Source organism: Pelophylax lessonae (assembly GCF_965119305.1).
Source record: "Pelophylax lessonae genome assembly, chromosome: 12".
NCBI classification, from domain to species: Eukaryota; Metazoa; Chordata; class Amphibia; order Anura; family Ranidae; genus Pelophylax; species Pelophylax lessonae.
The window spans coordinates 14415724-14430041 of NC_138779.1; the positions used below are offsets into that span (position 1 = coordinate 14415724).

General features: G+C 44.1%; 1 protein-coding gene across 1 annotated transcript in view; it reads right to left on the reverse strand.

Annotated features, from left to right (window-relative positions):
• LOC309568279 (taste receptor type 1 member 1-like) overlaps positions 1-14318 on the reverse strand; it is a gene marked incomplete at both ends in the record, with an annotated part of 152215 nt that overhangs the window by 24989 nt on the left and 112908 nt on the right. Inside the window, 3 exons of the mRNA XM_082273948.1 lie at positions 1337-1546; positions 2272-3012; positions 8161-8464. Coding sequence (XP_082130074.1) covers positions 1337-1546; positions 2272-3012; positions 8161-8464 — 1255 coding nt within the window. The remainder of the gene's footprint in view (positions 1-1336; positions 1547-2271; positions 3013-8160; positions 8465-14318) is intronic.

The following is a 14318-nucleotide window of genomic DNA, read 5'->3' on the forward strand; positions in this document are numbered from 1 at the left end:
GTTTTTTTTATTGTTGATACCGATATTTTGGTCATTGCATATCGGTATCGGCTGATATTGGCCGATATTTTCGTACATTAAAAAAAATTTGTTTTTATTTATTTATTTATTTATTTACAGGGACTCGAGGGAGAGCTCTGTACTGGGATGAGTATTGGTGGGAGAGCTCTGTACTAGAGAGGTATTAAGGCAATTGGTTTGTACTGGGATGGGTATTGGTGGGTGAGCTCTATACTGGGATGGGCATTGGTGGAAGAGCTCTGCACTGGAGTGGTATTGAGGGAAGAGATCTGTGCTGAGAGGGTATTGAGGGGAGATCTCTGTTCTGAAATGGGTATTGGTGGGAGAGCTCTGTACTGGGAGGGGTATTGGTGGGAGATCTCTGTATTTGGATAAGTATTGGTGGGAGAGCTCTGTACTGGGATGGGTATTGATGGGAGAGTTCTGTATTGAGATGGATATTTGTGTCAGAGCTCTGTACTGGAATGAGTATTGGTGGGAGAGCTCTGTACTGAGATGGGTATTGGTGGGAGAGATCTGTACTGAGGGTGGAATTAAGATAAGAGCCCTGTACTAAGATGGGTATTCTTGGGAGAGCCCTGTACTGAAATAGGTATTGGTGGTAGAGTTCTGTCCTAAGGGGGGTATTAAAGGGAGAGCTCTGTACTGGGATGGGTATTGGTGGGAAAGCTCTGTACTAGAGATGTATTGAGGTAATTGGTTTGTACTGGGATGGGTATTGGTGGGCCAGCTCTATACTGGGATGGGCATTGGTGGAAGAGCTCTGCACTGGAGTGGTATTGTGGGAAGAGATCTGTGCTGAGAGGGTATTGAGGGGAGATCTCTGTTCTGAAATGGGTATTGGTGGGAGATCTCTGTATTTGGATGGGAATTGGTGGGAGATCTCTGTATTGAGATGGATATTGGTGGGAGAGTTCTGTACTCCTATGAGTGTTGGTGGGAGAGCACTGTACTGAGATGGGTATTGGTGGGAGAGATCTGTTCTGGGATGGGTATTGGTTTGGAGAGTTCTGTATTTAGATGAGTATTGGTGGGAGAGCTCTGTACTGAGATGGGTATTGGTGGCAGAGATCTGTACTGTGATGGGTATTGGTGGGAGAGATCTGTACTGAGGGGGGGGATTGAGATAAGAGCCCTGTACTAAGATGGGTATTGTTGGGAGAGCTCTGTACTGGGATGGGAATTGAAGGGAGAGCTCTGTACTGGGGGGTGTTTAGAAGGAAGGTAGTTTAGGGGGGTTGTGGGGGGTTACACCTAATCAACCGCTCTTATTGAATATATTTGGAACATAAAAAATGATGTTTCCCAGACTTACTGTATTATCCTTGGTGTTCCATGGCAGTCTCTCACTGAGTTGCAGCGTCCTTGTGGTTTTACTGTAGGAACCAACGATGCTGAAAGTTGGGCTTTCTCCATCCCATGACCACATGACTATGTCATAGCCCGTGGCCGGGTCTCCATTCTCGTCAAAAAAAATGGACTGATTGTAAAGAGTGAAATTCACCGACTTCACATGCTGCAGCAGCTGCCAATTGTAAAAAAGGGGCAAAATGGTTATAAATCCAAATTATATTACAATTGATTCAACAGGATCTATATTATTAGGTTTCATGCAGAGGTGCCAGAGCCTTGGTCATAGGAGTTACAACTGCAACTGGGTGTTGTCCTACTGGGGGGAAACATACTGGTTCTGACCGTTTTACTAATCGGTGTCCCTCATTCCCATTTCAAAAAGTTGGGAGGTATGCAGAAGGGCTGATATTCCCCTTAGCTTAGTGCAGAGCACTGCCACACTCCACAAATGCCCTGCACTCAATGAGTGTATGCAAAATATGGGAAAAAATTGCATACTAGCTCATTATGAAATAGTTACCTTAGAACGAAGCCCCTGCAGTGACACAGCCAACATTTTCGGCCATCCTACTTCCTGGTTCGCGCCCTCCAGCCATCTCATTGGCCGGAGGCACGATGACATCACTCGCGCGCATGCGCGCGGGAGCTGCCATTCACGGCATAGGGCTCTGAAGGAACGGCACGGGCGGACGTTCCTTCAGAGCACATGCGCCGATGGCATCATTGGCCGCATTGAAAAGTAAATATCTCCTAAACGGTGCAAGTTTAGGAGATAGTGACAGTACCTATAGGTAAGCCTTATTATAGGCTTACCTATAGGCACAACTTAAAGGGGGGGGGGGGGTTTACAACCTCTTTAAGCTCTAACAAATTGTTTTGCCCAGTCAATGTACTCACCTGCCACGGATAGTAAGTGCCATTACTGCATTGTCCAGATGTACAATTCAGAAGTCCATGCAGGCCATAGGCTATGGCGTACACTGCCGCATAGACATTAAAAGAGGCTGACATTTCAGCCAGGCCAGGAATGGGCATGTTCTGCAATGTGAACGACCGACATTCGTCACAAACCTGGTTACAGCTATGGCTACTCCCATCTCTGGAGTTCAATGAGCTGACGTAGGATATCTCAAAGTCTAAGAGTTTGGGAAAGCCGATTTGCTTTACCGATACCCCAAAAATGGTACCAATAGTCTCTATATTTGGCAAGGCTGCAATTTCAGATTTAACCAACCAGTCTTCGCTGCCTATCCAGACCCTTCCAGTGATGTTTCCATTAATCACTTCTTCAAGGAACATCTTGGCAACGGGAGTTGCAGAAAAAACCACAATCACTCTGACGTGAGTCTGGGCTATATTGTCCACTATGTTCTTCATGACAGTTATATTCGTGGTATATGGCAGTAGTCCATGGTAAGGGACACAGATGCCGTTTTTTAACGCCAAGGCGTTTAAGTCCTGTAGGCCTTGTCTGCCATAGACATCATCACTGCCAACTATGGCCACCCACGTCCAATTGAACCTCTTTAACAACTGCAGCATAAGTTGGACTTGCAGATTGTCGCTGGGAATAGTTCGAAAGAATGAGGGGTACATCTTTTTAAGACTTAGGTGTTCATTGGACGCAGAATAACTTATCTAGAATACAAAAGTCAAGAACATTCATTAAATTGTACATCCCATTATCTAAATTTATATTGTGGCTTTTAAGAAACTTTATAATGTAACTTCAGTATGTGATAGACTCACCTGGGACAGGGGTTTTTTGGAGTGGACTGCAGGCTAGCCTCCTGCCTACTGACTATGGGCTCTGGCTTTTAAGGGAACACTAATCTTTGTGGGGTTTATGCTGGGGGGGACCCTTGGAGTAATGTTACTTTGGATTCAAGTCCATGTCTCCCCAAGACACACAGACTCTGGGACTCTAGGCCCGGGTCCCTGTCAGGGCCTAGCTGCCCATTAATAGTAAGGACTACTCCACACAGTCAGACTCATAGCAGATGCTAGTATCATCAGCTGAACCACCTGTCTTCCACACATTGTTAATTGTGCTAATTAACTCACCTATTGTCTGCTCTGTGTTTACACTTGTAATAATGTGTATAGTACTTTTTTAGCTCGATGCCGGTAAGTCTGACCCGTAGTGAGATCCTGATTAATCAAAGCATTGTCTAGGTGTGGATACTGGTTATTATTGGTTTATACATACATCCTTCCTTCATTGTTCTAATTAATCTATTGTAATATTTTAATACTGTCTATTTTTTGTATTTTAAGGTTATTTTGATTATAACTCCGCCTTATTGGATGGTGGTCTGCTGTTCTTTTAATGGTCAGGCTTGGTGATTGGTTCCATCACTCGGAGCACCCGGGGATGCTTCGGAACTTGGTGTACAGGTTGGGGCCTGTGATTTATTATTATAGGCTCTGTTTCCTTTTTAGGTATGGCACTGGTGTTACTGTGTCAACACCACCATGTATCATGACGTCAATCATCTTGCACATGCAGGGCAGGGAACTGAATAGACGGGCGCCATCTTTGTTTACCCTTTACATTACATTACCTAGTTTTCTGCCCTTACTATACACCTGCTGCATATCTTTTTTTTTGGGGAGGACTTGGTGCATCCATTTATTAGAGGCAATCACTATACTAAACTCCTGGACGTAAGGTTAAGGTAAAGTCTTTTGGATTGATTTTTCTGGGATTTTAGCATGTCTGTTGGTTTCTGGTTGGCTGTCAGGGGAGGACTGGGCCAGGGGGCAGGGGGACACTTGCCCCCCGTGCCGCTCTGATGTCCCGTAAAAAGGCTGCACCCCTTTTCTGCCCTAGACATGCCTAAAGAATTTCTGGTGAAGAGAAGTAAAAAGTCCCCACCGCTGACCCAGTCCCCACCGCTGACCCAGTCCCCACCGCCGACCTAGTCCCCACCGCCGACCTAGTCCCCACCGCTGACCTAGTCCCCACCGCTGAGCGCGGTTTAAAAACAAGGAGATAGCGCAGGCCCCTCCCCCCCAGCATGGATGGTGTAAACTGTGTCTGAGCAGAGGCCAGTTCCATGCCCCACTGAAGACTCTCCTCCCCCGTCCAGCCCTGACTAAGCTGTCCCAGCTCCCCCAACTGCCCCCTGCTGGCCATTTCGGGAACCGGCAGGTGAGTAGAGAGTACCTGGAGCGGAGCTTCAGCCTGGAATGGGGGTCAGGAGGAGGCCAGAAGAGGGAGAGTAGGAGGGGGGCCGAGTTGCTGCACCATGGGCCTCTGGTTTGTAGTTGCCCCCTGGGCCAAAAGTTGCCATCCAACCCCTGTTGGCTGTGTTGAATACGTCGGGTCTCGCTCCTTTTTATCTTAGAACTGGGATTTTTGAACCAGCTATATTTATATACAGTATATCCTTTTGTTCTGTTTCAGTCTCAATTTCTTTGAGTGTGCCCTATTGTTTGGATTGATTGATGAGCTAATGATCAAGAAGCAACAGGAAGCACATATCCATTGAATAAAGTTGGCAGAAACAGGCAGATCCTTGCACTGCAGATCATAAGGTACAGCTTCCTCTCCGGCAAGGAGAACAGTGAGCAGCACAGTAGTGATATCACCAAATCTCAGCCCATGTCTGGTGAGACTAGCAGAGGCAGCAGTGCCTTGGATGATCTCACACTGCAGGTATACAGCTTTGAATGCCTAAGTGCGGGACGTACACTGCTATATTTAAGAAGGAATTCAAGAGAAAGGGTAAATCTTTAGGTCAGTACTTAGGCATGTAGCACTTCCTCCGTAGGAGTTGCAGATGACTTGGCTTCCCACCCCTACACAGCCAGGCAAGTAGCATTTTCTGCTTTCATCCAGAGACAAGGAACAGTCTTTGAGCTTTATTTTTGTGTTTTATTAGAGGTAATACCTTGGATGGGGAATAGAAATTATGGGATGCCCAACTTTATAGCAACAAATCCAGGGACAATGTCCTCCCTATGTACAACTCTGATTGATCCTTCTCCTTTACTCTGTACAGCTCTGCTTGATTTATTTATTGGCAGCTAACAGTCTCTGTTAGAAAAGCAAAAGCCCCTTAAGGACTAGGAACTCTCAGTCCCTTTAGGAAGTAGCATAAAGTGTTGTAAACTGCATCCTGGAGTACCTCCAACTCCCTTGTAGACACTGATCCCAGTTCTACTACTGAAGGAACCCACATGGAAGAAAAATATATTTGAAATATATTTAAAAAAAAAAAAAAACTTTTTCCCCAAATATATTGGAAATATATTTGAAATGTTACAATTTTGGCCATATTCAATATATTTCTAAAAAAATGTTCCCTAAATATATTGGAAACATATTTTTCTTTCATATGGGAAATGCCAGTGCGCCTAGTTGCTTCTCCACCAGCCCACCCGGCTGCTTCTTCACCAGTCTACTCAACTGACTCTTCACCAGTCTACCCGACTAACCCAAAGATCTCCCAGGGCAGGGTTAAAGAAGATTTAAGCACACCAGAGAGACCTGCTACATGTGGCAGTCTCTCCCCTTGTAGGTCCCTGAACCATGCTGTAGTACTCACACTGACGTCCTTGCTCCCGCTGCCTCTCAGTAAAGACTCCTTCCAAATTGCTCCTGTTGTCAGGATCCTCCCAGGCCAGCCTTGAGCCCATACCTGGACCCGAGGCAGAGCAGTCATATTTAAGGGTTGGCTTGACCCACTGCCTGGGGATTGGCCAAACTCCCCTAAGTATGCAGAACAACCCTCCTGGCCTCCACCCTCCAGCTTACAGAACATTCTCCAACTTTCCAGAACCTGGGGGAGGCACCAGAGAGTTGTCTGTATGAGTCATCCAGCCCTGAAACTCCAGTAACCCATGATCCAATCAAGACCCACAGGTTTAGGCATGAGTCAAAACATACATTTTCCTGCACTCACACTAGTAGCACACTAGAGGGTGCCACAGGCACAATAAATATTTCTAGATGTTTTATACAGGGTGGGCTTGGACCACCTCCTAAACATCTGTCAACATAATATCAACATGCACTTAATGTTCCATACAGTGGTGATCGAAAGTTTGGGCACCCAGGTAAAAGTTTGTATTAATGTGCATAAAGAAGCCAAGGAAAGATGGAAAAATCTCCAAAAGGCATCAAATTACAGATTAGACATTCTTATAATATGTCAACAAAAGTTAGATTTTATTTCCATCATTTACACTTTCAAAATAACAGAAAACAAAAAAATGGTGTCTGAAAAAGTTTGGGCACCCTGCAGAGTTAATATCTTGTACTGCCCCCTTTGGCAAGTATCACAGCTTGTAAACGCTTTTTGTAGCCAGCCAAGAGTCTTTCAATTCTTGTTTGATGTATCTTTGCCCATTCTTCCTTACAAAAGTCTTCCAGTTCTTTGAGATTTCTGGGCTGTCTGTCACGCACTGCTCTTTTAAGGTCTATCCATAGATTTTCAATTATGTTGAGGTCAGGAGATTGTGAAGGCCATGGCAAAACCTTCAGTTTACGCCTCTTGATGTAATCCCCTGTGGATTTCAAGGTGTGTTTAGGATCATTATCCATTTGTAGAAGCCATCCTCTCTTTAACTTCAGCTTTTTCACAGATGGCATCAAGTTACCATCCAAAATTTGCTGAAATTTTATTGAATCCATTTTTCCTTCTACTGGTGAGATGTTCCCTGTGCCACTGGCTGCAATACAACCCCAAAGCATGATTGATCCACCCCCATGCTTAACAGTTGGACAGAGGTTCTTTTCATTAAATTCTGTGCCCCTTCTTCTCCAAACGTACCTTTGCTCATTCCGGCCAAAAAGTTCAATTTTAACCTCATCGGTCCACAGAACTTGTTTCCAAAATGCATCAGGCTTGTCTATATGTTCATTTGCAAAGATCAAACGCTGATTTTTGTGGTGAGGACGTAGAAGAGGTTTTCTTCTGATGGCTCTTCCATGAAGACCATATTTGTACAAGTATCTCTTTATAGTGGAATAGTGTACCACAACTCCAGTGTCTGCCAGATATTTCTGGAGGGATCGTGCAGCCAAACGTGGGTTTTGAATTGTTTTTCTCACAATCCTGCGAGCTGTTCTGTCTGATATTTTTCTTGGTCTTCCAGATCTTGCTTTAGCTTCCACTGTTCCTGATGACTGCCATTTCTTAATTACATTCCGAACAGAGGATATTGACATCTGAAAACGCTTTGTTATCTTCTTATAGCCTTCTCCAGCCTTGTGAGCGTCAACTATTTCCAGTTTCAGTTTTCTAGACAACTGCTTAGAAGATCCCATGGTGCTGATTGTTGGGGCAAGGTCAGATGAGTCTGGGCATTTAAAACCTTTGAGATTGACATCACCTGGTCTTCCCAGACGATGATTGAGAACAATCCATGACACTGGCAGGTCTCAGCCTTGCAAAGGGGGCAGTGCATGCTATAAATTCTGCAGGGTGCCCAAACTTTTGCAGATGCCATTTTTTTTTTGTTTTCTGTAATTTTGAAAGTGTAAATGATGGAAATAAAATCTAACTTTTGTTGACATATTATAAGAATGTCTAATCTGTAATTTGATGCCTTTTGGAGATTTTTCCATCTTTCCTTGGCTTCTTTATGCACATTAACACAAATTTTTACCTGGGTTGCCCAAACTTTCGATCCCCACTGTAGATAATCAAAAACATTTTCGGCATTGTGGAGATGCCAACTCCGGCCAAACAGATTCTGTCATCCTTCAAGAGACTGAGTGCTATTTTTTTTCCCCTTACTAGTTATTCTAAGAAGACCAACACAGACAGTTCTTACCTCAGGTATGAGGAACAAGCCCATGACACTGGCAGTCACGAAAGAATAACTGCTGCTGTATGGACCGACCAAGGCGATGATGTTGGGTTTGTAGTCGCTGAAGTTGTTCTGAATCTGGATATAAGGCTGTGAGCAGTGGGAAAGCACTCTCAGAGTTCCATATATGTTGGCGGATTCCGAGCAAGTGTCAAAGATCTCGTAGCCCAGTGATATATTGGGGAGCAGTATGGTGGAGTTATTGATCTCCTCAATGGCCAACCTTAGTGCCTGAAGTATGTGAAACTGATAAGGATTAAAGGGGGCCCTTAATTAAAAAAAAAAAAAAAGTGAATAGGGGGGGGGGGGGGTTTGTCAAGCACGTTAGAAATGGAATCAGACATATTTCATGGTAATCAGCCATTACATCTCTTTTAGTAAAGAGCTTTCAACAGAGGATTGAGGAGTCTAGACGTTTGCAACCCAAAACTGATGGCTGACAGCGGTTGGATCTCATCATAGGAGATCACACATGGAGCAGTCCCCTGTGATTAGGGTCGAATGATCGCCCACAGAGCTGCTGTTAGACATCACGGGGCCCCCGTACAGCCTACCTGGCAGCCCCCCAGAATTTATCAAGACAATATTTTTGCTAAAAATACACTGAAATCATTATTAGCGGACACAACATAACAGAGAAATTACCCATTTCTGGACCAGAAGGATTTGCCCCTTTAACCACTTGCCGACCGCCGCACGACTATTTACTGCGGCGGTCAGCCCCTCACAGGCAAAGCGACGTAGCACTACGTCGCTAGCCTGTGAGGCCTCTAGGGAGCGAGCGCGCGCCGCCGGAGGCGCGCTCACGCTCCCGCGCGGTCACGGACCCCCCCCCCCCCGCGCGTGTGCACTCGCGATCATCCGTTACACAGGAAGAAAGGCAGGCGGCTGATGTAGACAAAGCCGCCTGTCATTCTCCCCTGTGTAAGAATGGAGATCAGACGGTTCTACTATGTAGGACCGTTGATCTCTGTTCTTACACTAGTAGCCATGTCCCATCACAGCTAGAAGCACGCCCCTAGGGACACACTTAACCCCTTCTTCTCCAATACAGTTAACCCCTTCCCTGCCAGTGTCATTTTACAGTAACAGTGCATATGTATAGCACTGATTACTGTAGTAATGTCACTGGTACCCCCAAAAGTGTCAAAAATGTCAGTCAAGGGTCCGATCTGTCCGCCGCAATGTCCCAGTCCCGCAAAAAAAAAAATCGCAGATCGCCGCCTTTACTCGTTAAAAAAAAAAAAAATGACAAAAATCTTTCCCTTTGTTAGTAAACGTAATAACTTTTGCGCAAACCAATCAAAATACGCTTTTTGCGATTTTTTTTTACCAAACATATGTAGCATAAAACAAATTGGCCTAAAATGTTAAAAAAAATTTGATTTTTACATTTTTTTGGGGGAATTTCATATAAAAAAATATGAAAAATATTGTTATTTTTGCAAAATTGATGCTCTTTTTTTTGTTTATAGCGCAAAAAGTAAAAATCGCACAGGTGTTCAAATACCAGCAAAAGAAAGCTCTGTTTGTGAGAAAAAAAGGATGTCAATTTCGTTTAGGTACAGCGTCGCACGACCGCGCAATTGTCCGTTAAAGTCACGCAGTGCCGAATCGCAAAATAGGCCCTGGTCAGGAAGGGGGTAAAATCTTCCGGGGCTTAAGTGGTTAATGACCTGGCCATTTTTTGCCATTCGGCACTGCGTTACTTTAACTGAAAATTGCGCAGTCGTGTGACGATGTACCCAAATAAAATTGATGTCCTTTTTTTTTCCCCCACAAATAGAGCTTTCTTTTGGTGATATTTGATCACCTCTGCGATTTTAATTTTTTTGCACTATAAACAAAAAAAACAGCGACAATTTTGAAAAAAACAACAATATTTTTCACTTTCTGCTATATAACATTCCCAATAAAAAAAAAATAATTTTAAAATCTTTTCATCCCTCTAGGCCAATTTGTATTCTGCTATATATTTTTGATAAAAAAAAAAAATCCCAATAAGTGTATATTGATTGGTTTTCACAAAAGTTATCGCATCTACAAACTAGGGGAAAGATTTGCCATTTTTATTATTTTTTTTTTACTAGTAATGGCGGCGATCTGTGATTTTTAGCGGAACTGCGACATTGCGGCGGACAGATTGGACCCCTGACTGACATTTTTGACACTTTTGGGGGTACCAGTGACATTACTGCAGTAATCAGTGCTATATACATATGCATTGTTACTGTACTAATGACACTGGCAGGCAAGGGGTTAATTTAGTGGGTGATCAAGGGGTTAAATGTAAGCCTAGGGGAGTGTTTACTAACTGTGGGGGGAGGGACTTGTGGAATGACCATAGAGACATGCGTTCCTATATAGAAGGATCACAGGAGCTCTGTGATCCTTCCAGGGAGAAGGACGGTCGGCTGTGTTTACAACAGCCGACCGTCCTTCTCTCTCAGCGGGGAGCGATCGTGGGTGGCCGGCAGCAATCATAGCCGCCTGCCCTGTGCATCGGAGTCCCCGCTGCCGAGTGGGGGTGGGAGCGCGCCACTGGCGGCACGCTCTTGCCCCCTAGCAGAAGGTGCACGACCGACGTAGTCCTACGGTTCGCCCAGGAATAAAATCCATTGCTTGCCTTAGTAAAAGCACCACACACAGTTCACCAAAACACTGGCTAGGCACACATTTAACCCTTTCAATTGCCCTAGATGTTTAACCCCTTCCCAGCCAGTGTCATTAGTGCAGTGACAGTGCATATTTTTTAGCACTGATCACTGTATCAATGGTTCCCACAAAAGGTCAGTTAATGTCCAATTGTCCGCCGCAATCACAGTCCCGCTATAAGTCGCTGAACACCGCCATTACTAAAAAAATAAAAATCCCAGTTTATACCATAGTTTGTGTGTCACTGGTTCCCAAAAAGTGTCAAAAGTGTCAGTTAGTGTCCAAATATCACAGTCCCGCTATAAATCGCTGATCCCGCCATTATTAGTAAATACATAAATAAATAAATAAATAAAAATTCCAGTATATATCCCATAGTTTGCAAATGCTATAACTTTCCCGCAAACCAAATCAATATACGCTTATTGGGTTTTTCTTTTTACCAAAAATATGTAGCAGAATACAAATTGGGCTAAATTTACGATTTTTTTTTTACACTTTTTATTGGATATGTTTTATAGTAGAAAGTAAAAAAAATATATTTTTTTCTTTTTTGTTTTTTTTTAAATTGTCGCTCTTTTTTTGTTTATAGCGCAAAAAAAAAAAAAAAAAAAAAGAGGTGATCAAATACCACCAAAAGAAATCTCTGTTTGTGGGGGGAAAAAAGGACATCCATTTTTTTTGGGTACAGCGTCACACGACCGCGCAATTGCCAGTTAACCACCAGCAGAACATATAAAGTGGCAGGTTGGCTCTGTCCCGTGAAACGACGTAACTGTATGTCGCTTCGCAGGACCACGAGTGGCGGGCGTGTGCGCACCACCAGAGGCACATGCCCATTCATCACAGGGGAGGCTGATCTACTAGTCCGGCGGCTGCGATTGCCGTCGGGCACCTGTGATCGCTCCCCGTGGACACAGAATGGCGGTCTTCCATTGTAAACACGGCAGACCGCTGTTCTGTCAGCAAGGAACACAGGTCTCTGTGTTCATTCCATAAGTACATTTATTTGATTTATTCTCCCTGGAGAAGAGACGCCTGAGAGGGGACATGATAGCAATTTATAAATATCTCAATGGTGATCTCAACATAGAAAAAAAGCTATTCAGTCGCAAGGATTGCATGAGGACTCAAGGGCATACAATGCGATTAGAGGAGAAGCGTTATAACCTCAGGCAACGTGGGGGGTTCTTTACTGTTAGGGCTACAAGACTGTGGGATTCTCTACCACAAGAGGTGGTTTCTGCGGGAAGTATGGTGGCTTTCAAAAGACTCTTAGACGTACATCTCAAGGATCAGAACATTCAGGTGTATGGGAAATTATTATGTCCACACACACCTACACAGGTTGAACTGGACTATTGTCTTTATTCAACCTCACCTACTATGTAACTATGTAACTATGTACATCCCCCTCACAGTTAGAAAGCACTACCTAGGGACACATTTAACCCTTTGATCGCCCCTGGTATTAACCCCTTCCCTGCTAGTGTCATTAGTACAGTAATAGTGCATATTTTTAGCACTGATTAAAGTAGTAATGTCACTGGTCCTCCCCAAAAGTGACAAAAATGTCAGTTAAGGGTCCGATCTGTCCGCCGCAATGTCGCAGTCCCGCTAAAAATAGCAGATCGCCGCCATTACTAGTAAAAAAAATAAATAAATAAAAATAACATAAATCTTTCCCCTAGTTTATAGACGTGATAACTTTTGCGCAAACCAATCAATATTCACTTATTGGGATTTTTTTTACCAAAACTATGTAGCAGAATACAAATTGGCCTAAATGATGAAAAAATTTGATATTTAATTTTTTTTTTTTTTTGCAGAATTGTCGCCTTTTTTTGTTTATAGCACAAAAAATAAAAATTGCACAGGTGATCAAATACCACCGAAAGAAATCTCTGTTTGTGGGGAACAAAAAAAAAAAAAGGACATCAATTTTATTTGGGTACAGCGTCGCACAATTTTCCGTTAAAACAACGCAGTGCCGAATCGCAAAAAATGGCCTGGTCATTAACCACTTTACCACCGGAGGATTTTGCTGTCTTACATCTGGGCCACTTTTTGCGATTCGGCGCTGTGCTACTTTAACTGACAATTGCGCGGTCATGCAACGCCGTACCCAAACACAATTTACGTCCTTTTTTTCCCACAAACAGAGCTTTCTTTTGGTGGTATTTGATCACCTGTGCGATTTTTACTTTTTGAGCTATAAACAAAAAAAGCGACAATTTTGAAAAAATAACAATATTTTTCACATTTTTTTATATGAAATTTCCCCCCAAAAATTTAAAAATCTAAATTTTTTTATCATTTTTGGCCAATTTGTTTTCTGCTACATATTTTTGGTAAAAAAAAATCGCAATAAGTGTATTTTGATTTTTTGCGCAAAAGTTATTGCGTTTTACTAACTAAGAGAAAGATTTCTGTCATTTTTGGGGTTTTTTTTTTTTAACGAGTAATGGCGGCGATCTGCGATTTTTTTTGCCAGACTGCGACATTGCGGCGGACAGATCGGACCCCTAACTGACATTTTTGACACTTTTGGGGGTACCAGTGACATTACTACAGTAATCAGTGCTATAAATATGCACTGTTACTGTAAAAATGACACTGGCAGGGAAGGGGTTAATTTTTATTGGTGATCAAGGGGTTAATGTATGCCTGGTCCTTACTGACGTGTGTGGGGGGAGGGGACTATGTGACACAGGGACAGATCGCAGGTTCAGCTATGCTGAACCCTGCAATCTGACCCTGCCTGTCACATAGGAGATCCGCCCTCTTTGTTTACACAAGCGGGCGGATTTCCTCGCTCGATCCCTGATGATCGGGGAAGAGCGGCGGTGATCACTGCCGCTCCTCCCCTGTGTCTGAATACAGCGGGAGCGAGCCTCCGGCGGTGTGCGCGCGCCGCCGAGAGAGGGGAATTTCTGGCGACGTAGGTCTACGTCGTCAGACGTTATCGAGCCACTTTGCCGCAGTAGAGGCTCAGTGAGCAGCGGTAAAGTGGTTAAGGGGGAAAATTTTCCGGTTCAGAAGTGGTTAAAGGCTCTTGCTTTTTTTTTTTTTTTCAAATAACAAACATGTATATAATCAGAGGCGTAACTAGAACCTTCAGGGCCCTGATGCAAGAAACCATGAAGGGCCCCCCAGACCCCTGGCCGGGGCCCTTCCCTTCAAACCCGGGGCCCTTCCCACTAATCCTGGGGCTCTTTACTCTCGTTGCATGGCCTTTTATTATGGTCCCGCAGCAGGATCCTTTCACAAGTTCTGCAGTGGGCCCCCTTCCTGCAATCTTGGGGCCTCCCCACAGTGGTGCAATGCCAGGGCCCGGTCGCAAGTGTGACCTTTGAGATCCTGGAAGTTCACCCACTGGTTTGCTACCGGGCCCCCTGGAGCATGGGGCCCGGTAGCAATTGCAACCCCTGCAACCCCTGTAGTTACGCCCCTGTATATAATAACAA